This window comes from Tamandua tetradactyla, chromosome 6, assembly GCF_023851605.1.
Source record: "Tamandua tetradactyla isolate mTamTet1 chromosome 6, mTamTet1.pri, whole genome shotgun sequence".
Classification (NCBI taxonomy): domain Eukaryota; kingdom Metazoa; phylum Chordata; class Mammalia; order Pilosa; family Myrmecophagidae; genus Tamandua; species Tamandua tetradactyla.
The window spans coordinates 9,214,972-9,238,871 of NC_135332.1; the positions used below are offsets into that span (position 1 = coordinate 9,214,972).

The 23,900-nt window shown below is 37.3% G+C and overlaps 1 protein-coding gene across 2 annotated transcripts; it reads left to right on the forward strand.

The window, feature by feature from the left end:
* Positions 1-1,430: 1,430 nt before the first annotated feature.
* On the forward strand, positions 1,431-22,906 carry PRKAR1A (protein kinase cAMP-dependent type I regulatory subunit alpha). 2 transcript variants are annotated; one of them, XM_077163676.1, is made up of 11 exons: positions 1,431-1,598; positions 4,838-5,022; positions 9,670-9,840; positions 10,669-10,760; positions 10,976-11,037; positions 12,972-13,018; positions 13,735-13,893; positions 15,186-15,246; positions 16,360-16,481; positions 20,001-20,082; positions 20,422-22,906. In XM_077163676.1, the coding sequence occupies exons 2-11, from the start codon at positions 4,846-4,848 to the stop codon at positions 20,592-20,594; spliced, it is 1,146 nt and encodes a 381-aa protein (XP_077019791.1). In that variant the 5' UTR covers positions 1,431-1,598; positions 4,838-4,845; the 3' UTR covers positions 20,595-22,906. The 2 variants fall into 2 exon arrangements, with proteins under 2 accessions (XP_077019791.1, XP_077019790.1); XM_077163675.1 differs by lacking the exon at positions 1,431-1,598 and adding an exon at positions 1,848-2,004.
* Positions 22,907-23,900: the final 994 nt, after the last annotated feature.

A 23,900-nucleotide genomic window follows, 5' to 3' on the forward strand; every position in this document is an offset into this window, starting at 1 on the left:
TTTACTTTAGTCCTGCGTTTCCTTTTACAACTGAGGAAACTGAGGCTCATGGAGATTAAATCAATTACCGGAGATGGCAGAGCCTGAGATGAAACTCAGATTTATATAAGCGCAATGTTTTCTTCCGAGGACACAACTGGGCCTGCTCAGGGCTTTGGAATTCCCTCTCCTGCTTGCCAGCCTAAGGTTCAGTTTGTCAGCCTCCTCTTCGTACTGACAAGGCGGAAATCCGTTCTGATGGAGGCTGTGCCTTTAATGCCCCATTCCACCAGCGCCCATTTGGTTAAAGCAGTGCCTGGGAAAAGGCCAAAGGTCAACATAGGGGAGGTCAACCGCCCGGCCCTGGGCCCTTTTCAAATTACATTTGCTCCCCCTGGACGTCAGCAAGTAGGGTAACCTTAACTAAATAAAACACTCTGGGCAGCTGGACCCTTCCCTAGGTCTGATGGATTTAGGGGCAGTTGGTGTCCTAGGACTGTTCTATGGAGCAGAAATATACCACCAGACACATACATAATTAAATATTTCTAACACCTACTATTAAAAAAATAAATGACAAAGGTGAAATTATTCTGATATTTAACCTAATATATCCCAAATATTATCATTTCAACCTGTAATCAATGTAGAAATGGACATATTTTACATCGTTATTTTTTATGACGTGTTAAATCCGGTGTGTATTTTATGCATAGGGCTCTAAAGCACAGCAGACCCCCACCAGACACTTGGATACAGGTCCTCAAAGAGCCTTTATTCACACTAGCGACTTGATATATCTAAAACGATCTCCTCTCCCCCATTTTCTTCCACCATGGGCAGGTATTCTGATGGCAAGAAATGGCTGAAGGAGGAAAGAAGTCGCTTTTTGCCTGAATCCCCACCCATTAGTGTAGTGTTTGCGGGCAGCAGAGATTTCTTGCGTGCTCACCGAGCATATGTGACAATCTGCACGGTTATGTCTCACCGTGTGCGGGCTGGCACGATAATGGGGGGGGAAGCATTTCAGATTCTAGAAGGTTCTTGGACCCTGACAAAGTCCTCTCCTGTGCCCGTGTCCATAGGGACGATGTGGCCTCCACTGACGACAGCACTTGAGAAGGGGACAGCAGCCCAACAGCCAAGCAGGGAGCTGGCACGGCTCAGATTTCCTGGACCGGATGGCGCGCCGGACCCCGGAGCCCCGCGCGGCGCTGGCCGGGCACAGGATGCACGACTCAGCGTGCGCATCCCAGGCATCCGCCCGCGCTCGGCCCGCGGCGCAGCTGCTGCGGATCCTCCGGGGCCGCGGCCTCCCCCGGCGCCTGGAAATGGCAGGAATCTCCCCGCCCCTGGCCCCGCGCCCCCCCCCCCCCCCCGCGAGCAGGGGCCGCGGGGCGGAGTCGCCCATCTGTCGTCCGAGACGCCCTACGTGGGTCGGTGGGGGGTTGCAGGGAGGGAGACAAGGGAGAGACGTCGAGGGAGGCAGGAGGGAGAGAGTGGGGAGCAGAGGAGGAGAGCGGAGACGAAGGGAGAGGGAACCTCAAGGAAGCCACGCGGAGAGGGAGCGAAAGCAAAAGAAAGAATAAAGGCGACCTGAGACGTCCAGAGAGGGACAGGTAAGGGAGGGCAGGTGAACAGGAAGGAGGGGAAACTGGAATAGTGAGAGTGGGTAAGAGGGAGAGACGGGATTGAGGAAGGGCTGCAGATAAGAGATGCAAAGAAGTGGAGCAGAAGGACACCGATTCCAGGGTGAGGAGGGGCGAGCGTCCTTCAAGGAGGGGGGCAGGGGGTAGAACCCTGGCGCTGCGCCTTTAAGGTTGCCAAGGCGACGGCTCTGGCCAGAGCGAGGCGCATTGACGTCAGCAGTCAAGCGCTGATTGGCTGAGGCCCGGTAGTTTCCGGTGGCGCTGCAGCGGAGGCGCTGTCGCTGAGCGGAGCTCGGCAGGGAGGGAAACGTTGAGGAAGCTCGGCGCGCCTCAGCCTCGCATCCTTAGCTCCGTAGTCGCTGCCACTAGGCCTCAGGTGAGTGGGGTCGGTCGGGAGCTCCGGCGCAGCGAGCCTTGCCGTCCTTTCGCCCGTTTGGGAGCGCGGGACCGATCCAAGATGGCGTCTCGGGGAGCGACCTGCTGGGGGACGGCCGCACCCCCTGCTTCTCCCAGGCCCGGCAGGCGCCTCCCCGGAGACCCTGCGCCCCAGGCCGCCCCCCCCCCGGCTCCCATTCTGCATCCCCCGAGGCCCCCAGGCCGCCGGGGCGTTGGCTCGGTTGCTGGGCTCCCCTCCCGCCCCGCCCGCGCGTCCCCCGCCCCCCTCCGTCTCCGCAGCGCCTGGGTCCCGCAGCCCCCGCAGCCCCCGCCATCCACCGCCTTCCTCGGCTCTGGACGCTCCAGTGTCCTCCGCCTCCGCGCACCGCGGCGTCCTTGCTAGCCTTCCCCCATTTCCTGACGGTCAGCGGCTCGATTTTACCGGAATTCGCCATCGTCGTTCCCCCGCCCTCCCATTATGGCTGATATTGAGACTCGTCAACTCTTTTCTTGCCTTCTGTGTCTCCTTCCATCTTTTCCAGCATTCGCTTTCCCTTTCTTTCTCAGGATTAGCCTCCACCCATCCCCACCCCCATGATGAGATGTGATCATAGCCTGGCTTATAAATTTCCTTTTGTCCTCCACCACTTCCCTTTCCCGATTTTTTTCCCTGAGACCTCCTCGACACCCCGACTAAAGAAGGAAGAGAGGTGGGCCTCCCTTCTTCGTTTTGTGGTCATCATGGTGACATAAGTGAAGCGAAGGGCACATTTCTGTCCTTCCCTTTGAAAATACGCGATAGCCATTAACCCCTCCAGCTCGGTGTCTGTGTGGTGCCACAAGAGATAGAGCCGTTCAGCAGAGGAAGGAAAGCGAACGCTTCCTCAAGATGACCCCAAGAAAATGTGTAAGGGAGTGCGGTCTGAGTCAGGAACAGTTTCTCAGAATATTTTAAATATTTCCTGGCATGTAATTGTTTTTGTAACCGAATTTTATCGCAACTGAATTTCCAGAAGAAAGAGCTGAGTGTGTCCTTATGTGTAAAAGCATAGTGCGTGTTTTAAAGTAGTTAAGTAATTTGCCGGAGTTTCTAAGTTATTGGGGTCGTAAAGATAAGTATACGTACAGAGTTAATGTAGGTATATTCCGTTAAAAATATTAAGATCATAATGTTTGGGTATTCAGAGATTCACATGTTGGCTGTATTAATCTTGAGACATTTTCAGTCATATTCTTTTTTACCAGTATTGTCTTGAAATACCTTACCTTGTTTTAAACAGAAAGAAACGCTTTTACCTCTTGGACCCAGTTCTGTCATCTCTAGCAGCCAAAGACCTGATCTTTGAAAAATAATCTCTCTGATCAGTTGAATAGATGTATTGATATTTCTAAAATATGTCAGACTGTTTTGAAGCATAAAAGATCTGATTAATGGTTGTTCTAAGGTGGCCTTCAATATTGTTTGAAATACCGAAAATCATGCTGAAGTGGATTCTCAGTTCATGTGATTGACCTGGAAAAGTGGCTGGTATAAATCTACCCAAAAATAAATAAACATTTTTTTTTAGAATTGTTTCTGAAGTAGCAGCATCATTCTTTTTCTGTGGCCTCTAATTTATGGGTTTGTTATGGAGCCACAAATTTTCTCATGGTTTGTTTATCAATCTACTTGTTATTGACCTTTATCATGAAAGTTGTTAAAACAAATTGAGTAATTCTTACTCTAGAATTCCTTTCTCCTTTAACATTTATAGTTGTATATCACTAGTTTTTCAATTATAATTGGAAAAATCTGATTAGTATTGAATTCAGTTGTAGAATAGAAGGAACCATCTTCTAATCTTAATTGCTTAGTAATTAGAAGTTAGGAGAAGGAGTTTATGACCCTGCTGTTAAATTACTAAGCTTTTAATTCCATGGTAAGCTGTTCATTATTTTACTTTATTTTACATCAAGGTGGTTCAAATTCTCTGAACTCTATTTTATTAAATGTTTATGTAAGTTTCACATTTACACAAACATTTCAGATGAAGAAAATGTTTTGACATTTTCCTAAGTTTTTTACAATTTACTTGGTACAGGTTTTTTTTTTTTTTTTTTCTTTTTTTGGCTACTAAGGATTTTCCTTCTTTTTCACTGGGTAAGTGTGTTATCATTATGGCTGGGGTTTGGTAAAAGATCCTAGAATAAAAGGTTGCTTTAAAGACTCACCTAGGGTTCATTTTGTGCCTTTAAAAATTTTGATTACTCTGGTGGTTGGCTAATCAGATCCTTTGCTCCAGTGGTTTGCTGTGTGACATTAGGACACTCCCATGGGATAGGAGTGGTGTATAGGGATTGTCAGATGTTCTTCATTTTACTTACTTGCTTTCACTTAGAGCAGACTTGTGTGCCCTTATAACTCTCTCTCCTGTTTACCATTTACACACTTCCTACGTCATGATGATTTCTTTTGCAGGGGAGAACTGAATGAAATTCCCTTAAGAGTCTGACTTCTCAGCAGCCTGCCTCTGCAGAGGATAGTGGCTCATACTTTCTCTCAGGAGTTGAGGTTATTGCATTTTGCTGTTGATGTTTCAGAACCTGAATTTTGCAGCAGGAACCAAATGAAACTCCTTTTGGAAGACTACTATATTTATCTACATATTTGATTCTCTAGTCTTCACTTCCCCCTTAAAAGCATATAAATTTAGTGGAAGAAAAAATATCTCTGAATCAATTGCCTGATGAATTTTGCAGGTCAAGGGTCAAATTGGCTTTTGTTTTTTATAAGTAGTTTATAAGTAGTTGACACAAGCGTATGTATGTGTGTGTTTTTTTTTTTTTTCCTGTAGAGAAAACCATGGCGTCTGGTAGCACTGCCGCCAGTGAGGAGGAGCGCAGCCTCCGGGAATGTGAGCTCTATGTCCAGAAGCACAACATTCAGGCACTGCTCAAGGATTCTATTGTGCAGTTGTGCACTGCTCGGCCTGAGAGGCCCATGGCGTTCCTTAGGGAATACTTCGAGAGGTTGGAGAAGGTAAAAATAAATGTGGGGAGGTGATGAAGGACTCCGGAAATTGTTAAATTTAATGCAATAGATGGTTGTTGAGATATCTTTCAGGGGAAAAGAAATTCTTACTAATGAGTGCATGTCAAAGAAGAAATGCAGTTAAGACATTTGTAGTAATTTAAAGATTCTTAATTAGTAAAATTTATCAGAACGTGAATCTGTGTACTAAGCTAACAAAAAATTCCAGTCAGTTCCTTATAAGTGTTTTAATTAATAGATAAAACTGACTCTAACAGATAAAATTGATTGGAAGAGTAGAGCAGTTACTATGAAATGAGAGAATCTAGGTAATGCTTCAGCAAAGCAAGTAAGCTTAATAAGCCTTATCCCCCTTACATTTTTTAAACAAGTGTAATGGGACATTTGGGTCCAACTTGTGACAGATATATAAGAAATTCTAAGTGAAATCCCTTTTACTGTATAGTATATATCTCACATGAATTGACTAACAGAGCAAAGATGTCATGATTGACACTTGTCAATTATTCTATGATTTTAGCCAGGACTTGTTCCTTATTGAAAAGACAAAGTAATCCAAAATTTAATTTTTGTTGTTCATTATCATTGTGTGACTGTGTAATCTAAGTATATATACTTTTCTAAGCAAGATGGTAATTTTGCATCAAAGAAGTACTTTAGTTCTTTTCCCTCATGAAGTTATGCATGAAAAACTGTACTGCTGTACTGCTTAATGTTTTGAATAGTTTCAGTTGTTTGTTTTGTTTTGTTAAACAAATTTTTAGCAAGATAAATTTATAGATTTTCGTGTACATATTGAGATTTTGATGTGGTTCGTAATGGTTCTCAACCAACTGGCAGGAAATTTTTTAGGTAAATGATCATTAATTTATTTAAATGCATTTATATAAAGATTTATCTTTATTATTTACAAAATTTCCCACTGATTGGACAATTCCTTAATAAGCAGAATTTATTAGAAAAATAATCTATATTAAGATTAAAAAAATGTTTGAGTCAGAGCAGATATTTTTTGTTTTCTTAAAAAGCTGTTTGTTAAATTTGGAATTTAATGCCATGGTTAGAATAATTAAAAAAAAATTAACTGGTCACCATGAATGTAGCTTTGCTGTCTTCCAATTATAGTAGGAATTCTGGTTTTCTCTTATTTAAATAAATCCATAGAGTTAGTGAAAGTACCATAGAGTCAGGCCATGCATTTTCCCTGTTGTGAGATAGAGTGTGTTCCTGGAGATCTTTTTCTGAAATGGGTCACTGTAAGGTGATCCCTCTTCTCTTTGTACATCAATAGAAACGATCAAATGAGGGGATAAAGTTGGTGAGACATTAAGTATGTGTCTTTTTATAGGAAGTGTTGAATGAGTGGTGCTAGTTTCAAAGCCTGTACTTAACTGCAGCACTGATTAAACACAACCAAGGTGGAAAGCCAGAAATAACTATTAAAGTGAGTTTTTTTTTTGCAAATGAGTTTTGAAGATTTAATGTGTTGACTTTTTTTTTTTAAACCTTCTATTAAAAGTCACAGCTTAACAAACTTTCCTATAATTCAGAGGTCTTTGTTCACTTGTACACACTCTCGTCACCAGGGTTGACCACAACCTGGACTTTTAAGTAACTCTAGATTTTCAATTTTTAACATGCAAAAAAAGATTTTCAACTTTTCTGCATATTAAGTGTCAGGTTTGTATGTCTGAAAATTTACAGTCACATTCAAAGTCAGTATTCTTCCTCTTTACCTTCTCTATGACGCAGAGTTCACTTCTGTTACCCTCAACCTCAATAAGAAATGCACCAAAAACCTCTCACATTTGACCCATTGAAAGCTTTTGCACTTCAGATAGTGAAGGAATTTGAAACTTCTTTTATGCATGTGTTTATTAGAACCTAACTTGTACAGTAAAGCAGAGGAATTATAGTGGCTATGAGCAGAGAGTATCTGCTATGTGCCAGGAACTATGTAAAGCAACTTGCATGTGTCAGCTCATTATTTCAAATATGTGAGATAGGTGATTATTACCATTCTACAGAGAAAGCAGGTAAAGATCAAAGAAATTAAGTAACTTGTCTGTGGTTTTACAGTGCAGTAGTCAACTTTTGCTGTCGCAGCAAACAACCCCTAAATTTCAGTGATTTACTATAACAGTTATTTCTTGGTCATATGCAACTCTGGTGGGCTTAGCCCATTTTGTCTTTCTGATTTCACATGCCTTGTGGGGCAAAGTGAAGGAGCAGCCACTCTACAGGGCGTGGTGGTGTTCTCAAGGCAGAGCACAAGAGGGTAGAGCACAACCAAATGTAGTATGGCATGTCAGCTTACATTCCATGGCCAAAGCAAGTCGTACAACCAAGTCAAGACTGGGCAGTTACTTCACCTACAAGGAAAAATGGCAAGGGCAGGGAGGGATTGAATCATTGTGAAAATACAGTAGTGGTGGGAACAGAATTTGAGCTTAAGACTCTAGACCATGATGTCTTTAACCATTGAGTAGATGGGATTTTTTTTTTTTTAATGAGTGAAAGAGCCGAGGCGGAGGGGACTGAGCAGAATGACAGCAGCACAAGAAAGGATATAAAAATGTTTCACTGTACCAGTTAGAAATTGATGGCCTTAGTAGTGGCTCTTAGTCATCATGATAAGGTTATATTCATATTACTCTTTAAAAACGTGCTAGAATAAATGAAAAAATGCTAAAATTAAAATTTTTTGGTACTTCAAAATTGTCTTAAAAATTCAGTTAGGTGGAATATAGTCCCAAGTGAGATGTTTATGTGTTGCCCCCCCCCCCCCCCCCCCCCCCGCCCCATGACATTTTTGTGAGCTAATGACAAATTTTGGGTATAGGGTTTGTCTTTTTCATTTATGCTCTTATATTTTGGGGAGAGATGAGTTTTATAATTCTGTGTTAATAGGAAATGGGAAAACCTTACTGATTTTGGGACTCCCAGAATGAAAATGAAATGGGTTTTCTAAAAAATGTATTTTTAAAAATAGTTTACATACTCACACTTAATTCAGATTTCTCTTTGTGTCCAAGGGGTGTAACAATGAAAAGTCTCTCCCTATTCTGATGTGCTCCTTGAATACAACCAATATTCCAGAGATGATCTGTGCATTTACAGACAAATTCATCTATAAAAGAGTTTCCTTATTCTTTTTTAACCTGTGCCTGGTGATCCCTTGTATGTATGCTGTGTAGTTTTACATTTAGGTTGATGCATTGGAATACCTTTGCATGCGTGTCATTGCACAGATATGCATATCTTAGAATAAATTCCTTAAAGTAGAATTACTGGGTCAAGAAGTAAATGCATTTATAATTTAATGAGTTTTTAAAAATTAAGGTAATTTTTGTTATGTTTCTCACTGTGTTTTTTCTTAATTGAAGATCAGAAAATCTAGAGAAATGAGAAAAATAAAGATAAACCTTACCTTCTCCCCGAAAGAAGAAAATTAAAAATCAGACAGGATTCTACTAATAAAAATCAATGCTATTAACACTTTAATGATTCTCCTTCTAGACTTTGCTTGCTGCATACATACTGTTCTGATATTATTTTTGATGCCCAAAGTAGGGCAGAATACCATGCAGGAAAAAAAAAGACATTTCCTTAATTTCTTTGTTATTTTAAAATATTTGATAAATATCAAAATCACTTAAAATTTGAAAGATGGTTTAGAAAGAAAAATGCAGAATGGATCACATGAATGAGGAAGTGGTAGGCATCATGTTTTTCCCCTCTTATTTGTCATGATTATTCAATTCTTTATTGCAGGTCTGAGAGGAATTTCTTCTTAAGGCCTTAGGTTTGAAAAATAAAAATGTTAAGTAGTTTGTCTCAGCTTTTATTTAAATCAGTTTGATAAGAAGTAGTTTTTTTAAAGCAGGTGAATTCTTTTTTTGTTTTAATTTTATATGTAAGACCTAATAATAAAGCATTCTTCTAAGCTCTGCTGGGAGAAATACTGTCAGATCTGATTTTATTTTATTTATATTTTTGGCTACCATCATATCATTTATTTGTTAATGTCTAGGACTCTGGCTAGAATGTAAACTCCACAAGCTCAGGACCCTTTCCTTTTTGTTTTTTGTATTTCCATTATCTTATATAATACTTGAAATGGAAGATCCAGGGAATGCTAGTTAATGAAATAACCCAGTAACCTAGACATCTTTGGTCATTTTCTGTGATGAATTGTTGTAGATAACATTCTTTTTGGGGTGGGGTGGGATGGGATGAAGTGTTTCTTATTATCTGTGGCAGCAGCATTTAAAAAAATCTTTGTTTTGTAGTTCATTACTGTTGTGGGCATTGCAGTTCATTGTTGTCAGTATTTTGTTATCCTGAATATCTTATTTTTTCCATGCATATTGTGTGTCTTTGTACTAATGGCTTTAGTTCATTATTAAAGTATAGCAGCTGTCCTCATTTGAGAAACACTGCAGTCCTTTTGAGAGTGTTTCTTTTCAAACTGTACTCTTTATTTTTCCCATTTAGAATTGGCCTTTTCCCCTTAACTTTCACACTGGTAATAGAGGAAGAGATTTGAAGTGATTGAGGTGGTTATGATTCATATGTGAGAATACCAATTTTATGTGCTGAAGAATTTCATTTTACAAACCTGTCATTTTTCAGGAGGAGGCTAAACAGATTCAGAATCTGCAGAAAGCAAGCAGCCGTGCAGACTCGCGGGAGGATGAAATTTCTCCTCCTCCACCCAACCCAGTGGTTAAGGGCCGGAGGCGAAGAGGTGCTATCAGTGCTGAAGTCTACACGGAGGAAGATGCTGCATCATATGTTAGAAAGGTAGTTTTGATAACTAACATTGGAAAAATGTTTCTGGACCCATGTGGTGGTCATCTGGTCTCATTTGATGAAGGCATACAATATTTTGAAAGTAAAACATAAAATAGGGTGAGTCTTACTTAATGCCAATCAGTTCTTGGGTGCTGGAGAACCAGTTTCTATAATAACATGCCATCATAGAAAATAACCAGTGGTAATGACAAACCAGTGAATAATGGCATTGGTGGAGGCGGGGGTCTGTCTTGTCCATATTGTTGTATTGCAGTAAAAGGAGCAGGCAGCACTAGCATTCCTGTTTGTCTTCACTCATGATGTCTGTTTTTTGACACCCTGTTCTTTATGTGGAAGCTTTTAACTTTTTTCCATAAGCTTCATTCATCCTAATCTGATCTTCTTTATAGTTGGCTGTCATTTTTGGTGAAGCTTTTAGCCCTAATAGGCAACAGAATTGTCCTGGCACTTAATGAATGTGATAGTACATGATCACAGTTTAAACAATGACTAATTGTCATAAATTAAAGATAGTTTTCCCTTGGAATAATGACCTTGATCAAAGTGTTTTTGTTTATTTCTTTAGTTGTTAACTGAAACCAAATACTCACCTTTAAATACAGACCTAGCTGTAGGTAAGGGGATAAATTAGTCAATATTTGTTGAGTACTTTGTGGATCAAAGATAGTACAGGTGTGTTGTACTGAAAATATTTAACTCAAAGCAGTCTTGTTTAATATTAAAATATAGCTTGACGTTTAAATGAAATACTGGTTGCAAATAAGAAACATTTTTCAGTTTATAGAATCGTCATTTGACTTTTCAATTCTTTCACAGGTTATACCAAAAGATTACAAGACAATGGCTGCTTTAGCCAAAGCCATTGAAAAGAATGTGCTGTTTTCACATCTTGATGATAATGAGAGAAGGTAGGTACAGATTGTTTCTTATGCCTACCATTCTTCCAGTAAGACTGTAGTCCAGAACTATTCTTATCATTGTTGTAAAGTGTAAGGCTCCTAATAATCATTCACCTGATGACTATGGAACTGAGAATCTGGCAGCTTTAATTCGAAGGTTAATGTTTGAAATCCAGAGAAAAGACATATGTGAAGTGTAACCCAAGGCCTTCTCTCCTTTGCAGTGATATTTTTGATGCCATGTTTCCAGTCTCCTTTATTGCTGGAGAGACTGTTATTCAGCAAGGTGAGGGCTGCTATTTCTGTGCATGCTATATTATGGGAGAGGAGGTGAGAATGTAGGATTTATTTTGTCTTCTGTTTGTTTGAGTCCTCCCCCACTTTCATTCTACTTCTTACTTTTGTTATACTGTTGGCTTTTCCTGTTTATTTTCCTGAATTAAAATCCACTGAGCTAAAATGTAGTTTTTCCTTTAGGACCTAGTATTTCAGTAGCACCTGGTATAATTTTGTTTAATAATAACTGCTAGTGGAAATTTTTGAGTTTTTATTTTGAATGTTATATGGAATTTCATGATAATATTTCCCATAAATCCTTTATATTGATTAGTAATCATTTTTAAAATAAAATAGGAAATAAGCAAAGTACCCACATTCTTTATATAGCTCATCTATTTATAGCATTCCATGCCTTCTGTTGATTCTTATGTTTTTGCCTACTTAGGCTAACATGGATCTAATCTTTCAGTTATTCTTTCCCCCTTTTATTTAAATTTACTCTTGATGTTTTCATGGGTATTCATAAACCATGTATTTTTCACTTAGTGGCAATCTGATATGCTCAATTTTTTGAGTTTCTAATTTTCCTTTTTGTTCTAATGACAAAGTGAGTAGTATCTTTGTACACATATGTGGCTTCTTTTAGTTATTTTTTTCAGAAATATTCTTCATCACAAGATGACTATAAAAATTAATCAGTTTTATGACTTTAAAGTATTTTGAAGTATAATGCTGCCAGGGGTGAAAGACTCCCTGGCAAAGTGGGATATGACTTCCATGGATGAGCCTGGCCCTGGCACTGTGGGAATGACAATGCCATCCTGACCAAAAGGGGGAAATAAAGTGTAACATGTAAAGGTATCAGTGGCTTAGAGAGTTCAAATAAAGTCAAGAGGCCACTGTGGAGGCTACTCTTAGTCAAGCTCCAGCTAAACATTACTACCTGTCATAGTTTGCCAAACCCCAACCGAAATCATTCTTGCTAACCTAAAGAACACCTAGGTCTTTATATAAGATTCTACAAAGGTTCCATGCACTATGATTACTTTCCAGAAATCTGCAACCTCCAGATGGTTTCCTAGGGCAGATAAGTCCTGAAATCCAGAGGGGCCAGTCTCTCTAGAACATTTGTTAGTTCCCTCCCCCTATCCCACATTATCAACAGCCCCTTCCAACATGAAAAAGTTAGCATGGGCACAGTCCAAATAACCCTAAAGAGTGGGAGAAAGATCAGAGGAGATGGTGGAGTTATATAGAGAAAGTAAGGTTTAACAAATAAGTGCTATTGCTGAATCATTATATTGATATTTCTCTTAGGCTCCTGTGTCTTGGAGCAGCTAGAAGGAAAAACCTAAAATTGTGGAACTGTAACCAATACCAAAGTCTGAAATCTGTTATATAATTAATTATTGCAGTATGCTTTTTTGTGTGTATATTATTTTTCACAAAAAAGAAAAAAAAGTCGATTGTAATGATGAATGCATAGTTATGTGATGATACTGTGTACCATTGATGATACACTTTGCATGTTACATGGTATGTGAATATATTTATGCCAATAAAAAATGACATCTTAAAAAATAAAAAATGAATGCTTATAATGTAAATTTGCACGTCTGTACAAGAAGAGTGAAACTATTTAGAAACTTTTATGTCTGGAAAGTGTGGCTGAGAATGTGGAGAAATTCTGTAGGCTTAGGTTGTCATCCTTAGCTTGACTGTCCTTCAGTATATCTTTTAAATAACAAATATTATTTATAAAATATATATATTTAATACTGGATTTTTCTCTATGAATGGTTGCATTAATTTGTAATTCCGACTTTTATCTCACAGCACCACTATAAAATGTTTTTTTTTTCCTTTACATTAATTTGATAGTTTTAACTTGTCTTTCTTTAATTTGGGATTCGATTCTCACTTCTGCGCTTTTTCTTTTAGGTGATGAAGGGGATAACTTCTATGTGATTGATCAAGGAGAGATGGATGTAAGCTTTAATAATAGCAAAAATATGTTGATAATCTTAAAAATCAATATGTGGGTTTTTATTGCTTCTAGAATAGTGTTTCTGAAGGGCTAAATATTAATAGCCTTGTGTCAAATTCCAGTAGTGCTTACCAGCCACACTCTTACCAACTGTTTTAGTGACACAGAGAAACTTTTAAAATATAATTTCTCTAGCTTGACGTGCATTTCAATACTTGTTGGAGTAGTGGTTAAGAAGTGCATACTGTGGAGTGAAAACAAACCTAAAGGAGAGTGTAGACCTAACCACTATTAACCATGAGGCTTAAAACAACTTTCTTAATTCTGTAAGACTTGTTTACAATCAAATAAGGATAATAATAGCATTGATCTCATAAGATTATTAGAAAATTCGGTGATCTCTGCAAATAAAATGCTTAGCACAATTTTCTTTAAATATATATTATTATTAATGTTTAAGCTTTTCTCCTGATCATCCCTACCGAGTACAGAACACCTTTTTCTTTTTAGGTAATTAAACCTAGTAAGTCACAGGCACTTTTATCTTCTTGAATTCATTGTCAGAAGCCAACTTTTTGCTCTGCTGTGTACTGAAATAATGTATTTTATTTTTTAGAGCAATATTCAGGTTTTTCATCCTTTAAAGTTCTGAGGGTTTTTAGTTGTCATGCGTTTGTTTATGTAGGAAAAACCTATTTGATATCGTTTGCATTTTAGGTCTATGTTAACAATGAATGGGCAACCAGTGTTGGGGAAGGAGGGAGCTTTGGAGAACTTGCTTTGATTTATGGAACACCTAGAGCAGCCACTGTCAAAGCAAAGACAAATGTGAAATTGTGGGGCATTGACCGAGACAGCTATAGAAGAATCCTTATGGTAAGACACTGAATTTTTGGAGTCTAATTTAGAATTCCCACCTGTGTAACTAATGTTTGAATAACATTATTACCAAATTTAAAAAGAGAATGTTACTTACTTTTCATAATCACATGCTTTGCATTAAGCCAAATTTTGCTTTATTCATTATACCATTTGAAGATAGTGATCTTTTAGAGTAAAAATTTGGTCAGAAATAACATAGGAAACAAAATGTGGTCTATATGTAATGGTCACCTCATGGTTGAAAATCTGTTCATTTGCCAGTAGGCACATCTAACTCACCTAACCTTAAACACTGTAGATAGCCTGATATGTTTTGCTTTTAAGTGCACAAAGTGATCTAGATCTAGGGCCACTCAGAATAATCAGCTTCCCTAAACTGAAAGTGTGTTATCAAATACAAATGTCATGTCCCTTCTCACTAAAGGTATAAATAAAATAATAAAATCATGACAACATTCTGCTGATATGTTGAGCTTTCTGAGAACTTTGTGACAAGCTTACAGGGTAGCTTTGGAAGTTGAAGTATTAGCTAATGGCTTCGGTTATTTGGAATGGTTTTGTTAAATTCGTACAGTGCCGCTCTGGTTTGGAAATATGCAATCCGATGTACTTTGAAATTTTTTTGTATTTTGGAAATTAATGTATACATAATGCTAAGACAATTTAGCTGGTACAAGGAATGGTTATTGTAGTGGTCTGTGTATTTCTCTCTGTCCTTACTTAGATACATTTAAAAATCTGCAAATATGATATCTTGGTTAAATTTGGGCCTATGGTCCATGATTTTTTTATTTTTATTTTTTGCATGGGCAGGCACTGGGGAAATGAACTTCATGATTGTTATTGTTGTTGGTCCCCCCCCCCCCCCCCCCCCCCCCCACTTAAATAGCAGCAGTTTATTTCCTTACTTCTGTAGGGGATGGGGTAAGGACCTGGGCTGGGAGTACATTCAGCTATAATCACTTAACTTATTTGATTGTTTTTTTAGATAACTGCTTATTTCCTTATTTGAAATTTCACTGCTTGGTGGTGCTGGGATCTCTCTGTCACCATATGCCAGGTTTTTCTTTTAGTTGCACTTAACCAAGAGCCTTTTTATAGACCTGAATACAGGGGTTCACCATCTTCAACATGGAGAAAAATAATCGTATGTCAAGCAGAAGCATAGCAAGCTTTGACTTAGTTCTGACTTTTGCTTTTTTGAAACTTAATATTCATTATTCCATAGCATTATGTGATAATTACACATTTTTGAATCTTAGTTTTGTTACTTTTTCTGTTCATAGGGAAGCACACTGAGAAAGCGGAAGATGTATGAGGAGTTCCTTAGTAAAGTGTCCATTTTAGGTGAGTTTTAAAAGATTGTATGGTGAACTTTAAAGCTAAAATGTTATTGATGAGTTAAGCATAACTATTGTGTTTCCTAAAAGCTACTCTAGTTATGGTAACATATTTTTGTTTGCTAATAATAATGAAAAATACATGAAATTTTTATTTGACAGAGTCTCACAGCTTTAACTCAGAAGTAAGTTTAAAGGATTTTCTTTGCTTGATAGATGACATAAGCCTCTTTTAGAAATGATTGGGCTTAGGGAAAAGCTTTCTGGACTTACATGTTTTACTTATTCCTCCTGAAAAGACAGAAGGGCTTAATGTATCCTCTTTCTAACTATGGACACTCAGTTTTTCTCTGACTTTTGTCTCTGCTACTACATCATTAAGTTCATTTGTTCAGGAAAGTGAGTATTTCCAAGATTGAATTTCCTCTGTGGGAAGATTAGGAATCATTTGGTGCCATCCTCTGAAAAAATACCTGGTTTGTTGAAATTTAGATTACAGCAGGTTAATTGGAGATACTTCTGTGCATTTTGTTACTTGGCCTTGGAAATGTTAGAGCCTGTTCTTCATTAGGAGGAAAATGGCTTATAAGGTAACAGTCTTCTGTCATTGTTTGCCCTTTCTGTGGAATGGTTAATTTTACTTAGTTTCGTGGATGATAGTTTTGGACTTTAGGAACCAAAGTTATTTTTCTAGCTTTTCATTTAATAAATACATTCAAATGAGGATTTGAACAGGGAAATTATTTCTATGAATCATTGAAATAATATGGATAACATGATTAGTAGCACTATTTCTTTTGGGTCCTGTAATTATAGGTTTGAATTGCATTGATGGCAATCATTAGAAAACTTAGCAGTTACATTTTCTTATTTCATCATTGAGAGCAGTTGGTATTAATTAACTTGGCCTCTGGACTTCTGTGAAGTAAGGATCCTGAGGGTCATCTGTAGGTAATATGAGACTAAACAGAATTCACTGAGGACAGGTGCCATGTTTAATCTGAGACACTGCTGGAATGTTGAATAGACTTGGTTATTTGGATGAATCTCTTTATACTTTGTTTATTTAAAACCTTTTAGCAATACAAATAATGTAGAGCAATTCTTTTGATTCTTTCAGAATCTCTGGACAAGTGGGAACGTCTCACAGTGGCTGATGCATTGGAACCAGTTCAGTTTGAAGATGGGCAAAAAATTGTGGTGCAGGGAGAACCGGGGGATGAGTTCTTCATTATTTTAGAGGTAAAGAACCCTGCATTTGATATTTTAAAAATTTGTACACTTTAAGTGGAGAAAGAGGGGTTAATTCTGATTTATAACTTTAGTTTTTATTGAGCTGGAATTCGTGTCGCATAAAATGAGCCATTTTAAAATAACTCAGTTCAGTGACATTATGTACATTCAAAATGTTGTGCAACCACCACTATAGTGACTTCCCAAAACATTTTCATCACTCCAAAAGAAAACTCTGTACTCATTAACAGTCAGTCTCCATTCTCCCCTCTCCCCAGTACCTAGCAACCGCTGATTTCCTTTCTGGCTCTGGATTTCTGTATTTACCTATTTTAGATAAATAGATAGATTTTCACATAAATGAAATCATACAATGTATGGCGTTTTGTTTCTGCCTTCTTTTTTACTTAGCATATTTTTTTTCAAGGTTCATCCTTGCAGTGGGATGTATCAGTACTTCATTCCTTTTTTGGCTTAATAATCCATTATATAGAAATGCCACATTTTATCTGATCATTCACTGGACATTTATCTTTTCCCTTTTGGCTTTTGTGAATAGTGGTATTATGAACATTAATATACAAGTGTTTGAGCACTTGTTTCATTTCTTTTGGGTATATACAGCATACCTCATAGATATTGCAGGTTTGGTTCCAGACCACTGCAGTAAAGCAGATATAGCGATAAAGTGAGTCAAATTTTTTGGTTTCCCAGTGCATATTAAAGTTATGTTTATGCTCTACTGTAGTCTACTAAGGGTGCTTTAGCATTATGTCTAAAAAAAAAAAAAAACAAACAGTCCATATGCCTTAATTAAAATGTGACACAAAGAGAGCAAATGCTTTTGGAAAAATAGCATTCATTGACTTGCTCAAAGCAGGGTTGTCACAACCTTCAATTTGTAAAAATGCAATAAAGTGAGGTATGCCTGTACTGAGAAGTGGAATTGCTGGTTCATATGGTAATTTTATGTTTCACTTTTTGAGAAACTGCCAAATTATTTTCTACAGGGGCTGCACCCTTTTTAGGATTCCCAACGGTTATGTATGAGTTTCTCCACATCCATGCCATTACTTACTTTGAATTTTTTGGATTTAGACATTCTAGTGGGTATGAAGTGGTATCTCATGGTTTTTTTTTTTTTTTTTTGGTATGCTGTATAGTGGGGGTCACATTTCATTCTTTTTCCATGTAACTATCCTTGTTATTACAGCACCAAGGGGGAAGTGCATAGACTGGGAATCGAACCCGGGTCTCCTGCCCTTATCACAGGCCAGAATTCTACCACTGAACTACCTTTGTACCCCCCCACATTGTGGTTTCGATTTGTATTTCCTTAATGGCCAGTGATGTTGATCATCTCCCATTTGCTTGTTGGCCATTTGTATATTTTCTTTAGAGAAGTGTCTATTCAGGTTTTTTGCCTATTATTTAAATTGAAATAATAGGTTATTTACTTTTGAAAAGTTCTTTATATGATATTTTGGAGACTCAACCCTTATTAGATATATGATTTAAAATATTTCTCCTGTTCTGTAGGTTGTCTTTTAACTTGATAATTTCCTTCGATGCACAAAAATTTTAAATTTTGAAGAAATCCATTTTATCTGTTTTTTCTTTTGTTGCTTTTGCTTTTGGTGTTATAGCTAAGAATCCATTGCTGAATCCATTGGAAATTTTCCCATGGTTTCTTCTGAGTTCTTATATTTAAGCCATTGATCCATTTTGAGCTAATTTTGTTTATGGTGTGAGGAAGGGAGTCCAGTTTCATTCTTTTGTGTGTATATAGCCTGTTGTTCCAGCATGATTTGTTGAAGAGGTTATTGTTTTCCCATTGAGTGGACTTGGCATCCTTGTTGAAAATCATTTGGCCACTGATGTATGGTTTATTTCTATACTCTTAATTCTATTCTACTTAATTCTATTCCATTGGTCTCTGTGCTTGTCTTTATGCCAGTACTTCACTGTTTAATTACTGTAGTTTTGTAGTACGTTTGAAATCGGAAAATGTGAGTTCTCCTAAATTTGTTCTTTTTTTTTCAATACTATTGTGGCTATTGGGGTTCCCCTTGCAATTCTGTTTGAATGTGAGGATCATCTTTTCCAAATTTCTGTGAAAAGGCTGTTGTAATTTTGATAGGGATTGCATTGATTCTGTAGATCACTTTCTATTTATTTGCCTTGAATTTCGTTTAGCAGTGTTTTTTTTTTTTTTGGTGTTGTGCATGGACTGGGAATCGAATCAGGGTGTCCTGCCTGACAGGCAAGCATTCTACTACCACCGAAACAACTGTGCACCCTCAGCAATGTTTTATAGTGTCCAGTGTACAAGACTTTCAGTTTCTTGAGTATTTTATTCTTCTAGATATTATTGTAAATGGAATTGTTTTCTCGACTTCCTTTTTCACAGTTTTCATTGTTGGTATATAAAAATACCACTGATTTTTGAATGTTGATCTTTAATTTATTAGTTCTAATAGCTTTCTTGTGATGTCTCTGAATTTTCTCCCAATATAGGATCATATCATTTGTGAATAGAGGTAGTTTCATGTCTTCCTTTCCAATTTGGATGGTTTTTTTTTTTTTCTTTTTCTTTTTCTTAACTAATTGCTCTGGTTAGAATTTTCTGTACAATGTTGTTATTCAACAACAGTGGTGAAAGTGGGCATCTACTTTTTCTGTTAGCTTTAGTTTTTAAAAATACCTGACAGTTTTTAAAAAAATTATCTTTCATTTTGAAATGCTGTTGTTTGGTCTTTTGCCAGACAAGTACATTTTAAATGAATTTGAGTTAAAATTCTAGAAGGGCCTTAGACTTCAAGTAACAGCCAAATCTTGACCTAACCAAATGAATCCTTACTATGTAAGCCAAAGAAAACACAACCATTTTGCATAATAAATCATGATGATTCTGCACTATCCTCGTTAAAATGCTTGTATTTGGGCTGTTTGGCAAATGATCAAACATAATTACTAACATTTTTTAAGTTACCATGTTTCATATCTTCATAATTAATGGAAGAATGGCAGATATTCTTTTCTGCCAAACATTCTCAAATAGCAGATTTGCTGTGGATATGGCTTAGTAGTTGCTAATCAATTTTGTGTGAGCTGGGGGTTGAGAGATTCTTTCTGTATAGAGCCAGATTGTAAGAAATTTAAGCTTTGTGGTCCATAGGGTCTCTGCAGCAACTTAACTTTGTTGTTGTAGAGCAGAAGCGGTCATAGACGATATGTAGACAAATGGGAATAGTTATGATCCAGCTGCAGTTTGCCAACACTTGAGTCTGAACTCTTTTAGTAATTTAAGTTTGGAGAAGAACCTTCTGGAGAATGGAAATAGGGACATGCTAGTTAAGTAATCGAAGTTCATAACTTTTCAGGGCATCTTTTATCATAGGAAAACGGGTTTTGAAATAACCGTGAATTCTTTTTTCCCCCCCAAGTGGCTATCATTGCTTAGACTATTTAAAATATCACTCTGGAATTTAAGGTGTTTTTTTTTTTGTTTGTGTTACTTTGCTATAGGGTTCGGCTGCTGTGTTACAACGTCGGTCAGAAAATGAAGAATTTGTTGAAGTGGGAAGACTGGGGCCTTCTGATTATTTTGGTATGTGTATATTACCTCACCATAAATAGGCAGTTTCTTTAGGTCATTTCGTAACGTTTTCTTTTTTCTTCTGAATTTTATTTTTTAATTGCAATCTTTTTTTTTAGAGAAATAGTATAAGATTTTAACCTTTACTCAGTTAATAATTAAAGTTAATTGGCCTCATTTCTATAAGTTGGGTTTATTTATTTATTTATTTTTGTGTGCTTCTCGTGTGGTGTGGCCCATACTGTTATTAGAGAAGTAAATATTTGTTTTTTCTTCTTTATCCAATGTATCCCTCTTAAAAATATTTTCCATAGAAGGTAGCCACTCTCATCCTCCTTTTTCCTTCTCCAGGTGAAATCGCACTACTGATGAATCGTCCTCGTGCTGCTACGGTGGTGGCTCGTGGCCCCTTGAAGTGCGTTAAGCTGGACCGACCTAGATTTGAACGTGTTCTTGGTCCATGCTCAGATATCCTCAAGCGAAACATCCAGCAGTACAACAGTTTTGTGTCACTGTCTGTCTGAAATGTGCCTCCTGTGCCTCCCTTCTCTCTCCCCAATCTGTGCTTCACTCACGCAGACTGCTTTATTTCCCCTCGCAGCGCCAAATGGCCACTGGCATCGCAGCTTCTTGTCTGTTTATATTAAAAGTTGCTTTTATTGCACTGTTTTTAATTTGGAGCATTAACTAAATGCTCACACACAGTTAAATAAATAGAAAGAGTTCTATGGAGACTTTGCTTGTTACTGCTTCTCTTTGTGCAGTGTTAGTATTCAACTTGGGCAATGAGTGCCATGCTTTTTGGTGAGGGCAGATCCCAGCACCAAATAAATTACCATGGAGTAATGATGTAACAGTGCAAGATTTTTTTTTAAGTGACGTAATTTTCCAGTTATAAGCATATTTAAGACGGTGGCCATATATACTGTATTTCTTTATGGAATAAATGATTTCTCATTAAGCTCTAAGGTTTAGGAAAAATGGATGTAGAAAAATCTTAGTAGGGTAGAAAGACATCCGCCTATATTTAAACTAGTTTAAGGGCGGAAAGATGCCCATTTTTGCTTATTATCAGATGGTTATGATCTGTTCAGTTTTTCCTCTTTTAACCAGAATTTTTACAAGCTTATTTGCCTGGTTGTTTCTTTTTATTTGTATTTTCTCACCGATTCTTAAATATTTCTAGATCTGGCTATCTATTCCTGCCTTTTTAAGTTTCAAAACAAATCATAGACTGCAGGTATTGGGTTATGATTTAACTAAATCTGCCTCAGCTCACAAATTCTGATTAGACCTTTATTTATCCAGCTAGTGCCAAATATTGATTGTCAGATGCTGACAGAGCTCTACACTCTTGGTTGTTAGTTTAGAGCTTTTGGTTAATGTACGTTCCTTAGTTGACTCCAGTGTAATCTCCTGTGCTCATTAAAACACTGTGATTCCAAGAGATTGAATTTTCTGGGAATAGATAATAGATGAAACATGTCATGACAGAAAAATGGAGATAATGGATGAAAGATGTCATGACAGAAAAATGGAAGTAATGTTGCTTAAAGAGAGAAATACCGGGTGGACAGAGTTCAGTATGGGAAACTTATCCCACTAAATTCATTGGGCTGTGAGACTTGGGAAGAAGTATTTTCTTGTAGTTTAACCATTTTTCCCTCTTCTTTTTACATCAACTAGAATGTATGGTGAGTTGAGGGTGGGGTGGGCTGTGTGTTGTTTCTAATTGGTCTAAAAAGCCATTCTGCTGAAGGTCTTGCTTTCCTATCCAGCATTTGTTTCTCCAGCAAACTTTTGTTTTCTTTAAGTAAAATTTGTGCTTTGTCTTAACTGTATTTCAGTATTTCCAGCCTTGCGTGTTACATTATTCCATGTGCACCAGTGATACCCAACAGTTTATTTTTTTTATTATTTTTTTAAAACTAAATTTCACAGTTCCATAATGTAGGCACTTCTATTTTCCTTGTGATTTATATATAATGTAGGGTTATGTTTGGGAGTGACTGCAAGCATTTTTCCATCTGTGTGCAACTGGCTTTGATTATTAATACCCTTCCTTACTCTTTCCCAGGTAATTTAAATTTATCGTGGTAGATGTTCACAGAATTGAACACTTTTTAGGCTGTAACTAAGTTTGGAGTATAAGTCTGGGAAAAAGATTTTATTTGCATTTTAGTGTGGGGAAGAAAGTCACTTTGTTACAAACGTTTTTATTTTACAAAACAGTATATTGAATGATGGTTTTCTGATCTGTACTTGTCTTTTGTTTTAGCTACCTTTTTTATATTTAAAAAGTTAAAATAAAACTTATGTTATTAGCTTAAAGCTTGATTTGCTTTGTCTAAATGCCAAAAATATACTTAAATGTTATTTAGAATGCCATAAAATTGCAGTTTCATATATGTATATAATCATGTTAATGTATATTCAGATACATATGATGCTTTCTGAAGTTTAACTCTAAACTCATCTGGCTTGCTGTTTACTCCCTTTTGTAGTTTTTGATCTAAGAAATTTTAAGATAAGTCTAAATTTAAAAATTATCACATTTAAGGCTTTATCTTTGTGCAGTCCAAGTACATGTGAGAAATTGCAATTGGCATAGTTTGTCTTAGTTGATATTCAGGTCTTTAGAAGTCATTATTTTGGGGCTTGGTAAGTGAATTTATGAGTTTTGCTGCTCTAGAAAGTATAGTTGGCCAAAGGACCATTCTGTATTGTTTCCTGGTTATGAGTCTGTTAATATTGTATGCGCTAATATACTCTACTTTTTTGTTATTGATTGTCTTAATGGTAGGTCAAGTAATAAAAAAAGATTAAATAATTTAAATTCTTAAATGTTTTTCTTCCCATTCTCCTCTTCTCCTCTTCTGTCTCTCCATGTCCTCCAAATGTCATACTCTGGTTGGCAAGAATGGAAAGTGAAAGGGAATTATGGACTCAGTGTAATACATTTATTTTCACTGATTTCCAGTTCAGTTTGTCAGTCAAATAATGGACCTAAACCTTGCTTAAAGGGTAAATTGAGATAACCAGATTGTTTTATCTACTGAGTCATGGAATAAGGGAAGTATTAAATCAGAAACCAAAGATTCCCTTTTTATTGAAGACAGACTGGTTCCCTTGGAACTTTCCAGAAGTTACTGGGAAACATTCCTCGCTTAGCATACTCTTTGGCTTAAGTCTAATAAATATATTTAGATATTTACATATGTTTTCATATTTTGCAAAATAATAAATCCTTATTTCTGATGCTTAGTCATCAAATCTCTGGCAGAGTTAATTAAATTGTACTCACTGATGTGTTGCTATTCATTTTTTTTTTTTTTTTTTTTTTTTTTTTTTTTAAAGGAAAGACAGAGAGAAGGAAGGAAGGATAGAAGGAAGGAAGGAAGGAAGAAAGGGAAACATTTTTTAAACATTTTCTTGTTTTATTGTATTCTGTTTCTCCGTTTTTGTTACATGGGCTGGGGCCGGGAATCGAACCGAGGTCCTCCGGCATAGCAGGCAAGCACTTTGCCCGCTGAGCCACCGCGGCCCGCCCGCTATTCATTTTTTCACATCTGATGAAGTTAGGTTGTTTCTAGAAAACCATTCCTTATATTTTTGTGCTTTGTAATGTGTTTCTTGTCCAGGTTCAGTAATCTCTTCCCCCAACCCCTTGGAGTTGGTACATCTAGAGTCAGTAATATGTAATTGGGCAGGCTCAGCAGGCAGAGTTTTTGCCTGCCATGCTGGAGACCTGGGTTCGATTCCCAGTGCCTGCCCATGCAAAAAAACAAAACAAAACAAAAAACAAATAATATATAACTAAAGAATATTCT